At 38.2% G+C, this 18,513-nt stretch overlaps 2 protein-coding genes across 3 annotated transcripts in view; one reads left to right on the forward strand and one right to left on the reverse strand.

Moving 5' to 3' along the window:
- PP2D1 (protein phosphatase 2C like domain containing 1) overlaps positions 1-13,514 on the forward strand; it is a 29,971-nt gene extending 16,457 nt beyond the window's left edge. The window contains exons 3-4 of one of the 2 annotated variants that reach the window (XR_001113899.2): positions 9,151-9,253; positions 13,300-13,514. Coding sequence is in view for 1 of the 2 variants with exons in the window: in XM_004087942.3 (XP_004087990.1) it covers positions 7,256-8,061 (806 nt within the window). In the remaining variant the exon portion in view is untranslated. Of the gene's footprint in view, positions 1-7,255; positions 8,124-9,150; positions 9,254-13,299 lie in introns of those variants that run through there. The other variant, XM_004087942.3, reaches the window with a different exon arrangement.
- Positions 8,274-18,513, reverse strand: part of RAB5A (RAB5A, member RAS oncogene family) — a 39,404-nt gene continuing 29,164 nt past the window's right edge. Inside the window, exons 3-6 of the mRNA XM_003256733.4 lie at positions 17,449-17,600; positions 17,026-17,148; positions 14,804-14,897; positions 8,274-9,737 (exon numbers count right to left, since the gene is read on the reverse strand). Of these exons, the coding sequence (XP_003256781.1) occupies positions 9,622-9,737; positions 14,804-14,897; positions 17,026-17,148; positions 17,449-17,600 (485 nt within the window). The 3' untranslated portion in view covers positions 8,274-9,621. The remainder of the gene's footprint in view (positions 9,738-14,803; positions 14,898-17,025; positions 17,149-17,448; positions 17,601-18,513) is intronic.

Consider the following 18,513-nt stretch of genomic DNA (forward strand, 5'->3'; position numbering starts at 1 on the left):
CATGGTCTCAGGTAAAAGCTGGTTTCTGCTCTTAATACACCTGAATTTAGTCATTATTCGTCTTGAGTATTTTGCACTTTCGGCTATATTATCCAGGATATTTACTTGTTCTCAGTGGAAGGGTCAATCTAAGACCCAGACTGCCTCATTACTGCTCCTTTTTAATATTTGAGTGCTTTAGTGTATCTGTTATTCCAATATCTTTATGTCTAGATTATACATCTGTTAATAATTCTTTTTAATAAGGCCCTGTAAACTACTTTTATTTCTAGTGTCCTAGCTTTCTGTCTCATAAGCTCACAGTAGATTCAGAGAGCAGGCACAACTTTACCATTTCACAACTTTACCCACTATTTCTCTATTATTCTTTTCCTTTTTCTTTTGAGATGAGGTTTTGCTATGTAGCCAGGAGCGCAGTGGTTATTCTTAGGTTCACTCAGAGGATACTGCACCCTGGAACCCCTAGCCTCAAGCAGTCCTCCCGCCTCAGCCTCCCAAGTAGCTAGGCCTTCAGCCTGTGCCACCACAGCTGGCTATCACAATTTTTAAATTGGTGGCCACCTGAAACCCCCTTCTCAAGATTGCCATGTCACTCCTTTCATCTAATCTTCAAAATCTGTGAGGAAAGGATAATCACATTTTTAATATATCAGAAGACTAAAGCTCATCAGAGCATTATACGAAGTTATATAACCAGTGAGTGAGCCAGGACTCCAGTCTTTCAGGCTTGAAGTCTGGTTATTTCAAATGAACAGTACTAGCTTTCTCCTGTTTTTAGGATGTCTTCATTTTTATGTGGACCTTTCTGTCTTCATTCATCACTAATGCTGTATTTGCAGACCTCAGTTGTCTTTCTTCTCTAGATGTGATTGTTTCCATGGGTGTGAAAATGTGTTCATTTGGACTAGTCTAATAAGTTGTTTTTAAAATTATCCCCACCCCTACCGTTTTCCCCTAAAGTTTAATTCAACTCCAGAATCTCCTTCAATTTTGTGCAGGGAAAAAGCCAAATTCTTAACACTGACATTTTATATACCTTCCCTTCCCCTTCTCCGTTTTTTTTTATGGTGGTGCTGAGGAACTCTCACGTTTACAAACCTGATTCTGAGAACACATTCAACAAATATTTCACACATAGTTGAGACTTGTGCGTAATATAGTTAGGCTTTAGGAGTACAATGGTGAGCAATGAACAATGGACATGAGTTTCATGATCATACATCTATAAAACAAAAGGACATTTTGAACATCCAATGAAAGCTAGTTCAACATGAGTAAGGGTCTTATGCTAACCATTCTTAGGAAGTCACAAAGCTGCTGTCCATGCATAAAATTAAACAAATTCAGCCTCTTTTGCTGAAACTACAGCACTGAAGAAAAACTGGATATAGACTGTTTCCCCTAACCTTATTTACATGCAATTCTAATTTACTTATGCTCCTTTATAATTGTAATTTTTCCTTTCCCCAGTAACTATTTCAATTTTTCCCAAGTTCCAAGTTACCACTGCTTACCGTCTTAAGCCTGTAATTCTACTTCGTGTTTTCTTATAATTCTTTTATAAATGGGTCTGAAATGAAACATTTGTCATTTCCCCTCAATTTCTTTTGAATAGCCTCTCCACCTGCTTTTCCCTTCTTGGAACACTATATAACCTCTAAGTGTCTACCTCTTAAATTAGCTTATTGAGTCTCAGAATAACTTTGACAAATAACACTGCAGGTGAAAACCTGTTACTTAATGAAATAAAGTGACCTAATGAAGGCCACACAGACAAAAGTTTGGGGTTAAAGTCTGCCTGTCAGGCTCCTAAATCCTTCCACTCCCCATACTGTTTTTCTACACCAAACTGTCCTTATTACCCCAGGCAACGTTGTGCATCCTAGGTGTGTTTTTATTTTTCCTGCTTCACCCATCACGTATATAGTTATGTCTTTTTCTGACCACCACATAGAGTTTCTTTTCCTTTTCTCTCATTCTTTCTTTAAACTCTCTTGTTCTAATCAACACTAAGTCACCTTTCTGGCTTTATCTGGGAAAAACGTTGATATTGCCTACTCAGCTCTAGAATTCCCTGGTTGGGATTCCAGAGTTCACTCTGTAAGTTTACTGGACTTTTCCTTTTCACAAAAGTTGGTGATAACCCAGTAATTGCAGGAGGCAGCCACATCATTACCCTCTGCATTAAGAAACACTTTACCTGACTATGCCGCTTTAAAAAGGCTTGAGCATCATCTCAAAGCAGCTCTTTTTAATCCCCAAGATTATTGTTCCTAAACACGTTGCTCTTCCAGTAATCCTGTTCCATTTTTGTTCTGATAACATTTTCTGAAGAGCGCAATCTCTCCAAATACTGAAAGCTGTTACCTTTGTGTAGGAATTCATTTATGCTTAGATTAAAATTGTGTAGTGGTCTTCAACACAGTTCATTGCTTGGTTAGCTGTTCGCATTTCCTCCAAACAGATGTTACCAAGATACTTTTTTAAAAGCCAAATTGTTCTTTCTCTTAAACTATTGAAGGCTGGTTCCTCTCCACTTCTCTGGACTATGTGGACATAACAGTGATATTTAATAATCTTCCTCTACTTGCAGTGAGCCGAGATCGTGCCACTGCCAAGTAGATCGAGACTCATTCTCAAAAAAAAAAAAAAAAAAAAAAAAAAAAAAAAAAATCCTTCCTCTATTTTCCCATCTTCATGGAAACCTTTTGTTCATTATCCTGTTCAAGCTTTCAGTTTAATATAGCACTTGACTTCAAACACCCTGTTTGTAGCTGACAGCATATGCCACTCATTGTTACAAAAGGAAACTATTGACTCTGCACATCTAATTTTTTAGTTCATTCCATTAGTAGTCTTCCTGATGAAGCTTACTTACCCTCTACTTCCTGGGTTATATACACAAATAGTTAAGAAACGCTGGCCACTTCTTCTCCTTCACTTTTTCTTTCCTTCATGCACCATTCACACAGGTAAAGAATGTGCTGCCGGGTGCAGTGACTGGCACCTGTAATCCCAGCATTTTGGGAAACCGAGGCGGGAGGATCGCTAGCGCCCAGGAGTTTGAGACCAGCCTGGGCAACACAGCGAAAGCCTGTCTCTATGAATAAATGCAGAAATTAGCCAGGTGTGGTGGAACATGCCTTTAGTCCCAGTTCTCGGGAGGCTGAAGTGGGAGGATCACCTGAGCCCAGGGAGGTCAAGGCTGCAGTAAGCCATGATCATGCCACTGCACTCCAGCCAGGGTGACAGAGTGAAAACCTGTCTCACATTATCTCCCTTTTTAACAGGTAGGGAAGAACTGCAACCAGGATTTAATGTCCTTTCTCCTAGAATATTTTATTGTGCTGAATCCAAAGGATGTTCACAAGTAATAAAATGGGCCAACATGGTATGTCCCACTCTGTAGCACAGGAAAAAAAAAAAAAAAAAGGCAAATAGTGCATAACACTACACTTGTCAAGCTCTCTACAGAGGTAACTAAAATAAAAATAACCTGTTTACCATCCTTCCATTGTAAGTACATATTTCTATTTAATTCTTTTCAAATCACATACTAGGAAAATAATGCTTTTTCTTTTTGCTAAATGGCCTTTGACTTGCCACATGCAAATAAACATTTACAAAGTCAATGGATTTGACTATTCTGAGCCAAACTATGTCCCTTTTGTTTTCAGAGCTATGGCCACACAATCCATATGTATGTATGCACGCAAAAATTTTTTGAATTTAAGAGGTACTGAAACATATGCACTCCTAACAATTCCATTTACTCAGTTGGCACATAAGTGCCACTTCATGTTGTCTTGCTGATTCAGTAATAATTTATAACCCAGCAAACGTCAAGATTTTACTGACTTATGTTCTGCAAAATCTAAGTCGAATAATCAACAGTAAAAGTTAATACATAATATTCATAACCAAACTATAAAGAAATGAGGGGCCATATAGCCTTTAGAACTACTATGTATGTAAAGTTTCCAAAATATTTTTCACAAACATCATCTTTTAGTCCCAATCCAGTAGCTCAGCTATTAAAAATTCCTATTACATAAATGAGACAACAGTTTATGTCTATTATCTGACATTAATGCTTTACCAATTTAGGCTTTTTTTGAGAGAGTCTCACTCTGTCGCACAGGCTGAAGTGCAGTGGTGCGATCTCGACTTACTGCAACCTCCGCCTCCCGGGTTCAAGCAATTCTTGTGCCTCAGCCTCCTGAGTAGCTGGGACTACAGGTGTGCACCACCACGCCCGGCTAATTTTTGTAGAGACAGAGTTTTGCCACGTTGGCCAGGCTGGTCTCGAACTCCTGGCCTCAAGTGATCCTCCTGCCTCAGCCTCCCAGAGTGCTGGAATTACAAGCATGAGCCACCACACTGGCCACCAATTTAGGCTTTCCAACTATACTACTATACTAGTTGCATGGACCTCACCCTTTTTTCTTTTTTTTTGAGAGTCTTGCTCTGTCACCCAGGCTGGAGTGTAGTGGCATGTCTTCGGCTTACTGCAACCTCCACCTCCTGTGTAGAGGCGGTTCTTGTGCCTCAGCCTCCCGAGTAACTGGAATTACAGGCGTGCATGTGCCACCATGCCCTATCGGGGGAACCACCCCCAATATTTCACGTAGGTTCTTTTCTATTTCCCTAAGTGCAGTCGGTCTCAGAAATAAAGGAAAAGAGTACAAAAGAGAGAAATTTTAAAGCTGGGTGTCCAGGGGAGACATCACACATCAGCAGGTTCTGTGATGTCCCCCAAGCTGCAAAACCAGCAAGTTTTTATTAGTGATTTTCAAAGGGGCAGGAGTGTACGAATAGGGTGTGGGTCAGAGAGATCACATGCTTCACAAGGCAATAAAATATCACAAGGCAAATGGGGGCAGAGCGAGATCGCAGGACCTGGGTGAAATTAAAATTGCTAATGAAGTTTCGGGCATGCATTGTCATTGATAACATCTTATCAGGAGACAGGGTTTGAGAGCAGACAACCGGTCTGACTAAAATTTACTAGGCGGGAATTTCCTCGTCCTAAAAGGCCTGGGGGTGCTACAGGAGACCAGGGCTTATTTCATCCCTTATGTGCAATCGTATGAGACATTCCCAGAGCAGCCATTTCAGAGACCTCCCCCTAGGAATGCATTCTCTTTCTCAGGGCTGTTCCTTGCTGAGAAAAAGAATTCAGCGGTATTTCTCCTATTTGCTTTTGTAAGAACAGAAATATGGCTCTGTTCCACCCAGCTCTCAGGCAGTGATACCTGATGGTTATCTCCCTTTTTCCCTGAACATCGCTGTTATCCTGTTCTTTTTTCAAGATGCCCAGATATCATATTGTTTAAACACACATGCTTTATGAACAATTTGTACAGTTAATGCAATCATCACAGGGTCCTGAGGTGACATACAGCCTCAGCTTATGAAGATGATGGGATTAAGAGATTAAAGACAAGCATAGGAAATTATAAGAGTATTGACTGGGGAAGTGATGTCCATGAAATCTTCACAATTTATATTCAGAGACTGCAGTAAAGACACGCATAAGAAATTATAAAAGTATTAACTTGGGGAACTAATATATGTCCATGAAATTTTCACAATTTAAGTTCTTCTGCCATGGCTTCAGCTGGTCCCTCCGTTCAGGGTCCCTGACTTCCCACAACAATGCCGGGCTAATTTTTTTGTGTTTTTAGTAGAGATGGGGCTTTGCCATATTGCCCCAGCTGGTCTCAAATTTCTGGCTTCAAGTGATTTGCCTGCCTCAGCCTCCCAAAGAGTGGTGATTACAGGTGTAAGCCACCATACCTGGCCTTGGACCTCAACCTTCTAAGCCTAAATACCTAAAAAACCGTGGGCCTAGAATTGAACTCCTCCTGCAAGCAACTAAATGATCCCAGGTACAGTATCATATTTAAAACCAGAATATTCTATGTAAATTTGGCATCCTATTCCAGGAATTTTAAATCTCAAAGATGTTATAATATTCAAATATCATTAATCCCATCTCAGAACAGTTTAATAACTTTCTATAAATCACAAATGATTTAATATCAAGAAAAACAATATGTACTTATATGTAATTTTAAAAATATATAATTATATTCCTAAAAACTTGAGAAAAATCAATTTTTCCTAACAAACTAAAAAAATTCAGTGGTTCTTAAAAAATACACCAAAAAGTTACAGTAATATATAACCACCTTCCAGTCTGTTCAGATCATGTTTAAACTGTAAGATTTCAATGAAGCACATCATCATGGATTCATTTGAACCATGAACAAACTACAACCAACTTTTAAGATTTCAGTTTCCAACCAAAGGGTTTCACGTTGGCTGCCTATTATTCATATAATACATTAATAACGTATTTCTTCACAGGAACGACTGATTTTTTTTTTTTTTTTTTGAGGCAGATTTTTGCTCTTGTTGCCCAGGCTGGAGTGCAATGGCGTCATCTCAGCTCACCACAACCTCCACCTCCCGGGTTCAGGCAATTCTCTTGCCTCAGCCTCCCGAGTAGCTGGGATTACAGGCACGTGCCACCACGTCTGGCTAAATTTTTGTATTTTTAGTAGAGATGGGGTTTCTCCATTTTGGTCAGGCTGGTCTCGAACTCCTGACCTCAGGTGATCTGCCCACCTCAGCCTCCCAAAGTGCTGGGATTAAAGGCTTGAGCCACCATGCCTGGCTGACTGACCTAATTTTTAAAATCTACACATTATAGCAACCTAGTTAAGACTAACAATAATAGTGACATTCTAATTTTTTCATCACCCATGACCTAAGTACATTCAAGTTTTAACTTGTACTGCTTACACAATTGTCATTCTGTTTTTTTAAAAAATCAAAGTTTGTGTTTTAAATTGAAAAAGCATTTATCTTAAAACATTTAAAAATCTGCTAGATGGAATATATGTTGGTTATAAAAAAGTTCAACTCATGACTCTCCAATATGAGTAATATTAAGTCATTTCATTTAAAAATTTAGAAGTTACTTTGCATTATCTGGAATGTTAATACTAAATGTAACAGTTTTAAACACTAAAAGTTGCTTAACAATGAGGGATAAATTGACCTGTTTGAAATCTGTATTTACTGTAAATCATTCAGTAGTAATATATTACACATATTTAAACAGTACTTTTACATAGCCTGCTTTCTGTTTAGCATTGAAACACAGAATTTACTAAAGCTAGCAGATTTTGATACAATTGGTTATCTCTAGGATAAAAATTTCTTCTTTTAAAAAATAATCTTTTAGGTAATGTGCAAGCAGTCTTATGCAGAAATGGGAAAGGTTTTTGCCTAACCAAAGAACATACTACACGAAACGCAAATGAAAGAAGAAGAATACTTCAGAATGGAGCAGTCATTAGTTCAAATGAACCATATGGGCTTGTAGAAGGGCAAGTAAAAACTACACGAGGACTTGGATTTCATGGAAATCTCAAGCTGAAAAAATCCATTATCCCAGCACCACAAACTATTTCTGTCCCTATAGATGACCTATGTCAATTCCTTATTTTAGCTACTAATGGACTTTGGGAAGTTTTGGATAAAGACGAAGTCACTGCCCTGGCAATAACAACATTTCACATGTATAAAGAAACATACTGTTCTATCATACCTAACAAATCTCCACCATCCAAAGGGCCTCTGATTTTTTCAACCAGTGAACCAAACCGTACTAAATCACAGAGTAATATCCATGTATTGTTTCAGTATAAATCTGTATCTGAAGTATGTGTGTCAACTACAAATTCCAAAGAAAATTTGTCCGATTCAAACTATTCTAAATACTGCATTTATAACGCTGAGAATGTAGAAACATTTCCACCAGAAACGACTCATCGTAAACCTTGCAGTGAAAAAGTAACTGACAGACCAACTAGTGTAAATGGTGTGGCAACAAATGAAAAAGAATCAGACACTAAGAGTTTCTATGAAGGTGCAGCTGAGTATGTTAGCCGTGAACTTGTAAATGCTGCTTTACTGGCTGGCTCCAGAGACAACATTACGGTTATGGTAATATTTCTCAGTGGAAGTGAGTATCACCTTCTGACATAAAAAATAAAGTTCCAATTATCCAGAGCACCAAAATATAATACCATAAAGCGATTCTTCAATGATCCAGATGTTAGGATGATTCATCAATACCATGCAAATAATTTTATGAACATAGTAAAGAAAATATAAAAGCGGATACTAGGTCATATAATGTCATTTATATATATTCACTGTTTTATGCCAAAAAAAAAAAAAAAGAGAAAAACCAATAGTTGCTTTTTATACCACTTTATTCCAACCTGAGCACCTCAATATAAAACTAAACACTGGTGAACCGTTTTCCTAATTCTGCATTATCGTAAATGTACAAGTTCTCCTAGCAGTCCAACACTTAAATAGATTAAATCATCTCTGACACATGGTAGCTTTCATATAATGAAAATACCTAAAATAATTAGTGCAATATACTCAACTGATCAAAATAAAATGAACTTTGGAAAAGAAGGCTGCAAGATTGTTACTAACATATTGCAATACTTTATGTTACAAATTACGGGTACGTTGTTTATTATGGTTCTAGCCATGGAGGAACAACTGAAGCCCCTTCCTGTCAAAGGGGGAGAGAGAAATAATTAGCTGTTTTAGTAACTGTACATTTTGTATACTTTTAAGCAACTCTTAAATATTACAGAAAAGTAATACAGATATGGAGACTACAATGCAGTACCCTATTTACAGTACAGCTGAAGATCGAATTTAAAATAATCAAGTTTGAATATACATAATTGTTAGTGCATTGACTATATTATGTCAAAAGGGAACAAAAGCCCCCTCCCCACCCCAAACAACAAAACCTATATAATGGCCAGCAGTGATTAATTAGAAATCACAGACACCTGGTTTATTTCATTTTTGTTAAAGAACTCACATGTTTGAAAGGAACACTGTCCATTAAGGTGCATTTATTAGTTCTCAAATTCCTAAAACAAGATGGGGTTGCATTTGATTTTTACCCCATTTAAAAAAAACAAACAGGACTAAGTATAATTAAGATACCATTAATACTCTTCTCCACCCCAACCTTGTATATGTGGGATTATTTTCTTGTGGTTAATTTATTAAAATGTGGAATGTACATTTTAAATACAGGTACCAGGAGAAATCAACATTTGCCTGAATACTATGGCTAAGCATCATAAATAACTTTAGAATCTCCTTCTAAACAAAGAATGTTTTTGAAAAGGCCAAATTAGTAAGTTCCATTTTATTTTCACAGGTGACTACTGTACCAGTGTGGAGAAATGGGCTGGTTAACTGTGTGGGTCCAGACAGTCATTTGTCTGTATTCCTAGTGATGAGAAATTATTCCCCCTAACCTTCCAATGAAACAAGTATCCACATAGTTCTCATTTTTCCCTATTGTTGAAACATTAGTGAGAGGGACCCATGCATGTTATTAAAAATAAGTTCAAAACACTTAAAATAATTCTGTATTAGAAACTTGACTCTATCATAAGTCCCTTCTTTTGGAAGTCATACTGGGCTGGTTAAATGCTCCAATTCCATTGTTATTAACATTTAGGAAGCAGAAGACTATTCCAGCTAGTTCAAACTAGAGGCTTAGTTACTACAACACTGACTCCTGGTTGGTTGTGTGGGTTCGGTAAGGTCTACTCCTCTTCCTCTGGCAGAATTTGCTCCTGGATTTTGTGGTTCATTCTTTGGCAATTTTTTAGCTGAAAGAAAATGATCAAATAAATAGAATATTTGAATACTCATATTAATATCAGTTTCACCTATTTATAATTTTTCTTTCCAGTTAGGTTACCCCCAAGTATCATATAACGATATGTTCATTCTTTTCAAATGTTTACCGAGTATTAAACGCCAAAACATTGGTTGCTGTCTTAGGGAGCAATTATAATCTATGGAGTAATTGTGTTGGGTGAAGGGTAGATGGGGACTGGTTGTAGATACAATTAAAACTTAAGCCTGACTACTGCTTTATGTAATTCTCTATACTGATTCACTCAATAATATCAGAAAAGTTTTATTTTATTTTATACTCATTATTACTTCTTCTTTTTTTTTTTTTTTTTTTGAGATGTAGTCTCACTCTGTCACCCAGGCTCACCTAGGCTGGACTGCAATGGCATGATCTCAGTTCACTGCAACCTCCACTTCCTGGGTTCAAGTGATTCTCGTGCCTTGGCCTCTTGAGTAGCTAGAATTACAGGCATGCCCCACCACACCCCGCTAATTTTTGTTTTTTAGTAGACACGGGGTTTCACCATGTTGCCCAGGCTGATCTTGAACTCCTGACCCCAGGTGATCCACCTGCTTCAGCCTCCCAAAGTGTTGGGATTATAGGCATGAGCCATGGCGCCTGGCCTCATTATTATTTCTATTAAATAAAATCTACGTCAATAAAGATGATGGCCAGCCAGTAAGTTTATAAAGAAGCTCAGCTCATATCAGCGTTCTCTAGACTGCCACAAACATTTTTCAGAACAAGTCAGGATACAAACAAATACCACTGCCATCATCACCCCAACAAAACTTGTCCTCTATTGTGCAATTAATTATCACCCCAAATTATGATAGATCATATTTACTATTTCCTTCCTGGCTTCCACAGCCTTTGGCCTTAAAACATCTGTATACATTTTCTCTCTCTCTCTTTTTTTTTTTTTTTTTAAGAGACAGGGTCTCACTCTGTCACCCAGGATGAAGCGCAGTGGCGTGATCATGGCTCACTGTAGTCCTGAGTTCCAAAGTGAGATGGGGTCTCACTTTGTTGCCTAGGCTGGTCTTGAACTCTTGGCCTCAAGCAACCCTTCCGCCTCAGACTTCCACGTGCTGGGACTGCAAGCATGAGCCACCATGCTCGACTGCTTAGTTTTTAAAAGAGAAACTTACACCTTGCAAGTAACCATCAGCTGCCTTGAAATAAAGGGGAAATAGGTAAGAGTTGAATTTTTGAGAATGAACAATTATAATCTATGCTTTGGGCAAAAGAAGGACAGATAAGACCCAAGTTAGATGTCTGCATGTGTCAAAACTTAGCATACTGGAGGAAACATACTCACACACAAACATACCTTAGCATGCTAGTGGAAATACACTCAGACACAAACATATCCACATACATTTAGACATACTCAACACTTTGTTGTGATCTTAGTTTGAACGGAGCCTGCAGCCATACTTCTTTTCATTTTGGAGACAAGGTCTCCCTCTGTAGCCCAAGTTAGTGTGTGGTGCATCAGTCATAGCTCACTACAGCCTTGAACTCCAGGGCTCAAAAGATCCTCCCACCTCAGCCTCCCAAGCAGCTGAGACTACAGGGTGTGCACCACCATGTCTGGCTTTTTTTTTTTAGTAGAGACAGGGTCTTGCTCTGTTGCCCAGGCTAGTCTAGAACTCCTGGCCTTGAAAATCATCCCACCGTGACCTCACAAAGTATTGGGATTATAGGAGTGAGCCACCGCAACCAACCTCATTTTCTCCTTTTATGGGCTGATGAATCCTATCTGACTGACCAGTAGCTGTACTTAATCCAAATAGAATTATCCTGAAGACCTCATCTCCAAAAACTATTTCCTAATTTTATTTGAGTCCGATGAGTGTGGCTTGTCAGATTCAGACAACACTCTCAACCAGCAGTTATGGCTTTACCTCTGCCAAGCTCTATACAGCTAGTGGCTGTTCTCTGGAGTGTGCTTCCCACTGATTAAAAAAACTTACTTGCTGCATATACAGATGCTCCTTGACTTACAATGGGGCTACATCCTGATACATCCATCCTAACTTGTATGTTTTTGATTTATGATTTTTTTTTTTTTTTTGAGGTGGAGTCTTGCTCTGTCACCCAGGCTGGAGTGCAGTGGCACGATCTCAGCTCACTACAACCTCTGCCTCCTGGGTTCAAGCAATTCTCCTGCCTCAGCCTCCCAAGTAGGTGGGACTACAGGCACATACCACCACGCCCAGCTAATTTTTCTATTTTTAGTAGAGACGGGGTTTTGACATGTTGGCCAGGCTTGATTCCTGACCAACTCCTGACCTCAGGTGATCTGCCCGCCTTGGCCTCCCAAAGTGCTGGGATTACAGGTGTGAGCCACCGTGCCCAGCCTGATTTATGATATTTTTAATTTATGATGGGTTTCTGTATGTAATCTCGTAGTAAGTCGAGAATGTACTGAATGCATATCACTTTCGCACCATCATTAAGTTATAAAATCTTAAGTCAAACCACTGTAAAGTTGGAGATTGCTGTAGTTTGTTTTAATCCGTAAGATCCTTGATGTGCTAAATTCATTTTTTGAGGGAAAGCAGAATATTAAACATGTCTAAGAGTACTGATTTTAAGAGTGGCTGCACACACTGATCTCTATCAATCTTGGGGACAGACCACTATGTTAAAGAGTCTAACTTTACCATAGCTTTGACTCAGGTTACTCAGAAATTGAATACGCTCTGCTTCAAGATCTGATTGCCTAGTTGCATTGTGGACCTTTTATCCTTTATTTGTTCTACACATTCCATTCTACATCAGCATCAATCATTTTTAGAATCCTAGATGCTGGGTTGGGCAATGGATTTGGGAGCCAGCAGCACTGAAGTTCGGAAAGAAAGCCTTCAATCGGGCCACTTCTCTGGGATTGGCTCTGGGCTGGTAGCATAGATAGCATTATAATGGTAAATCTCCAGTCAAACGTATTTACAAGCAAAGCCCCAGAGATGCTGAACACTGGTACCTGGGACACAAAATACCATTAGATATTGTATATAGTAACAACTTAGGTTCCGGATTGAGCAATCAATCATGTCTCCCTCTAGCATGCTTCCCTAAGTGTTTAAATCAGAGGTGAGTGAGATTAAGAGGATGAAGGAAATAAACTAGAATGAGTAGCTTTTTAGTCCTTGCATTGATTAGAGTTGTTATGAGTGCACTGTGTGATTTAAGTTACTAATCTATCAAAGTATTCCTTCATTAAAAAAAAAAAAAAGAAAAAAATAATTTACTAATCTAGTGAAGGAAATGGAAAGGCCACAGCATTCCATTTACAACACAGGTTTTCTTTTAAGAAGGGAAACATTCTAATTTCAGAAAAAAAAACAAAAAACTAAAATATGTAGGCTGCTTTCTAACTCGAAAAATGACTTTATTAGCATGTTTGAATAAAAAGGTACAAACTAAAGCCCATCTGGTAGAGTTTAAATACTGTAAGAAAGGTTTAAAGTGCAGGCTGATTTGAGAGGCCTATTATCTCATTGTTTCCTCTAACTTTTCAGATGTGATTCTGGGTGTAATCTGTCACATTTGTAAAATGAGTATATTATCACACAATCCTTCGCAACTGTGCCAGCATTTCCCTAGCAAACTGCAAACTTGAGTTTTTCAGGAAAACAGTTTACATGAGAAACAGGCAAGTTTTTTCCCATTTCAAATGAAGTACCATTAAGCTCAGTCACCTAGTGAAAAATAATAAAAATACTTGCAACTTTTACTGGGTTTTCATTATTCTCTGATTCAGCTATTAACTGTTTATTTATATGAGTTCAATTTAAGAATATTTCTTACTTGGGGTTAGGACTGTGAACACCCCAGTTAAGAATCAGGGCTGTAAAATAAAAGGTGTTATGGGATGAGAAGAGTGCCGGGCACATGAAAACAACAGACGGCAAACTTTGAGAACCACCAAAACAGACCCCTCAGGTAGAATCTATACACTAAAACCACTGGAAAGAGGAAAGGCTTAAAAAAAAAAAAAAAAAAAATCCAAAACCAAAAAAAAAAAAAACCAACCTTTATTTTAGTTATAGAAAAAAGGAGGCTTATTACTACTCCAACTTCATTACTTATAACTGAAACAGCAATTACCATCAGTTAAAAGTACCTTAGGGCCAGGCGTGGTGGCTCACGCCTGTAATCCCAGCACTTTGGGAGGCCGAGGCGGGCGGATCACGAGGTCAGAAGTTCGAGACCAGCCTGACCAACATGGTGAAACACTGTCTCTACTAAAAATACAAAAATTAACTGGGCGTGGTGGCATGCACCTGTAATCCCAGCAATTCAGGAGGCAGAAGCAGGAGAACCGCTTGAATCCAGGAAGTGGAAGTTGCAGTGAGCTGAGATCGTACCATTGCACTCCAGCCTGGGTGACAGAGCAAGACTCTGTCTCCAAAAAAAAAAGAAAAGAAAAAAAAGTACCTTGAAGCAACAGCAAGAACATTGTGTAAGATCAAATGACCATCTGAGGTAATATAAAGTATTACCTGTTGCTTTGTTTTCCTTTTTTCTCCTTATGCCTCTATGCTCTAAAATCATCTTCCTTATAATGTTTACATTAAAATAATTTGTCAATCTGTATACTTATGTGTCATGTCCTTCTGAGTTATATTTACCAAAAATTTGATTTTTAAAAAGTATAACCTAATTAAAAAAACATATTTATCCAAATTTCCCAGCAAAACCTTTGCAAAATCTATCTGTTTGAACTATCAGGTTAAGGTCAAGGCTTAACTCACCTGGAAGAAGCTGCCTTAAACTGACAATATTACAACCTAATAGGTAATCATCTTTCAAATTTAACAATATTACCAACAAAATACTGCTTTGTAGAAGGGACTTAGAAAAGTGGTATAATCTCTCTCTTTCTCTCTCTCTCTCACACACACATAAACATACACACAAACCCACCCCTCAATAATTTTTTAAAAAAGAGACAATCAAATCAAATATACTTCACACTTGTTTTGCTTATATTGATCATTTTAAAAGAGATATTAATCTTACCTATTGCCATGAATATTTCATTTACATTCATTGATGTTTTAGCGGATGTCTCCATGAATAATAAACTATTGTCATCTGCATAGGACTGTGCTTCCTGTTTACAGAACAAAAAATGAGATATATCTCTTGGAAATATGCTACACCTGCTTTAAACTTGTTATAGAAAAGGAGACTTATTACTACTCCAACCTGATTCCTATAATCATCTATAATCAACAACTATATAAAAAGCTACAACAGAGGTAAGAGCACTGTGCAAGGTAATTTTATAATGGACTATTTCCTTTTTTGTCTGAAATTCTTGCATTATCCCACCTTGATTCATCTGTCCTTACATTAAATCTGCTTTCAAATACTGAGTTCCAGAGATGGGGGAGAATTATCTTATTCTAAATAAAACTCTCTTTGATCTCAATGGCAATTTTTATTTGCACTACTATCTGCAATGAAGACAAAGGGAAACCAAATACCTAACACTGGCTGCAAATACTAAATGACACCCTCATATTTAATTTTCAATGACTTCTACAGCAATATTATTATCTTGAATATATCATGAATCATTCCTTTGAAAATTACATCACTGCCTACATTTTTATCATGCTTTTACAGTTTACATATATTACTTTTGATCCTCATAGCTGTTGTGAGGGGTAACCAATGATCTTTCCCACTGGACAAAGAAAGAACTGAGGTTCCTCTGAACTGTTATGTGACAGGGCCACTTCTGACTGTAATTTAAGTGTTTTCTCTGCCACTCTTGTGCTGGGAAGGCAACAATTTTGAAAAGAGTAATAGATGATACTACATCTCACATCGTTTTCCTAAGAATTAAATAAAATTACAAATGTAACATGCCCAGCTTAATACCTAATGGTGCAAGAATACATGTATTCCATCTACTGTCATCAAAAAAGAAAACTATTCCATCACTGATATATACATAATAGCCACAACCACCCTTCTAGTAGAGAAGCCAAAGAGCAAGAGAACAGGCACAGTTTTAAAAATTCTAAGTACGCTGGGCATGGTGGCTCACGCCTGTAATCCCAGCACTTTGGGAGGCGGAGGCGGGTGGATCACGAGGTCAGGAGATAGAGACCATCCTGGCTAACACGGTGAAACCCCGTCTCTACCGAAAACACAAAAAATTAGCCGGGCGTGGTGGTGGGTGCCTGTAGTCCCAGCTACTTGGGAGGCTGAGGCAGCAAACGGCGTGAGCCCAGGAGGCGGAGCTTGCAGTGAGCCGAGATTGTGCCACTGCACTCCAGCCTGGGCGACTGAACAAGACTCCATCTTAAAAAAAAAAAAAAAAGTCTAAGCAGAGGACTTGCTTTGTTTTTAAGTGATTGCACTTGCTCTATTTTGCAGCAGCAAACATTCTGAATTAAGAATCGTTAACACAAAACTGGATTTTTTCAGCCTTAAAAAAATTTTTTTTAATTATTAGTTTTTAGCTTATTATTTTCCAACTCTTGATCCAGATTGGCAGAACCTTTCTTTTTGAATGCCCCTTTAAGAACAACCACATGAGTGTCGGTATATGTACATAGGTGGGGTACACACATGTGCTGATACATATTTGCAGATGAGTAGAAGAGGGTTAGGACATAAAGTATGTGTGGGATGGAGGAATTAGGGCAGGATACAATCACTTTCTGCACTGTGAACAATGACTACTTTTGCTGTTTTTCTTTTTTTTTTTTTGAGACGGAGTTTTGCTCTTGTTGCCCAGGCTGGAGTGCAATGGTGTGATCTTGGCTCAAAACAACCTCCGCCTCCTGGGTTCAAGTGATTCTCCTGCCTCAGCCTCCCAAGTAGCTGGGATTACAGGCATGCACTACCATGCCCACCTAATTTTGTATTTTTAGTAGAACAGGGTTTCTCCAAGTTGGTCAGGTTGGTCTCGAACTCCCAACTTCAGGTGATCCACCCACCTCGGCCTCCCAAAGTGCTGGGATTACAGGTGTGAGCCACTGCACCCGGCTTTTATTGTTTAAGTCTACAAAATCTTTGGGTCAGTTTATATATTACAATGATCTATTTAAAAATTTAGGTTTATCAGAAACATTTTATTACATGTAGTACTTCATATTTGTTTTAAAAATCAATATTTTCTATTACTTGCATGGTTTTAACATTATAACTAATTCAAGTGTTGACACGAAAGAAAAACTTACAGAAAAATAGTGCCTTTCAAATGAAAGTTAAATTTAACATACCTGGAAATCTACTGCTCTTTTATTTGCTAGGTCGGCCTTGTTTCCTGATAAAGCTATTACAATGTTAGGACTTGCTTGCCTCTGAAGTTCTTTAACCCAATTTTTTGCTCTTGCAAAGGACTCCTGTTAAACAAAGAAACAGCCATTGGGCATAGGCTCAAAAAATGGTTAGGAAGCATCTTTGTGATACAAGGCTTTAAAAGACTGTCCAAAGTGACTGTGGGAAAGAAATTCTTAGCACTACTGTATTATGAGACATTTTCATTTTTTTTTTTAAAACCAGATTTTCTAATTCACAAAAGCTTCAGCAGAAAGGTCATGATTGACTATCAAAAAAAGATTTTCCAAAATATTTAATCAAAATTCTGAACACCAAAAGTGGGTACTCAAATTAGTTTCACTGTGGAATGCATCCATACTTACCTCATTTGTGATATCATATACAACTATGGCTGCTTGTGCTCCTCTGTAGTACATTGGTGCTAGGCTATGGTACCGTTCTTGACCAGCTGTATCCCATATTTCAAACTTTACTGTAGTGTCATCAAGACATACAGTTTGGGTTAGAAAAGCAGCTGAAAGAAAAGGACTGCAATAAGTTAATTATTTTTCTCCAAATGTTTTCATAATATAGAAAACACCTGCTTGTATACATGTATCAAAATGTCACACTGTACCCTGTATGTACAACTATTATGTGTCAGTTAAAAGTAATAAATGAGGGTAAAAGAAAAAGAAAACACCTAGAAACTTGACAGATTGCATACCCACAGTTAATAATAGCTTTAAATACTGGCAAATCTGTGCTTCTAAGCTATTTACATATATGCTTACATATAGGACCTTTGCAGTGAAATAACAGATTGAAAAACTTCTGCATCTTAAAAAAGCTTGTTATAATACTAAATAAGCTTAAGCCTACATTTCTTTCCTTCTTTTTTTTTTTTTTTTGATACAAGAGTCTCAGGCTAGAGTGCAGGGGCGTGATCTCAGCTCACTGCAACCTCCGCCTCCCGGGTTCAAGCAATTCTCCTGCCTCAGCCTCCTGAGTAGCTGGGACTACAGGCATGTACCACCACACGTGGCTAATTTTTGTAGTTTTAGTAGAGACGAGGTTTCACCATGTTGGCCAGGCTGGTCTCAAACTCCTGATCTCAGGTGATCCGCTCACCTTGGCCTCCCAAAGTGCTGGAATGACAGGCGTAAGCCACCAAGCCCAGCGAAGACTGCATTTCAAAATTGCTCTACAATTAAAGAAATGCACTGATAGTCTTAAAAAATGGAAGTTGGGGGAAACCCAGTGTGCTTAAAAGTACCATCTACACTGCCGACACCATGACCTGTTCCATTTTACTAGTTTTTATTGGCACAGTCTGGCAATTTAGTCCCAGTCCGTTACCACCAAATTAGTATTTCTTGTTATATTATCTTTTTTTTTTTTTTCCTGAGACACGGTCTCGCTCTATCTCCCAGTCTGCAGTGCCTCCC

Source organism: Nomascus leucogenys, chromosome 4, assembly GCF_006542625.1.
Source record: "Nomascus leucogenys isolate Asia chromosome 4, Asia_NLE_v1, whole genome shotgun sequence".
Classification (NCBI taxonomy): Eukaryota; Metazoa; Chordata; class Mammalia; order Primates; family Hylobatidae; genus Nomascus; species Nomascus leucogenys.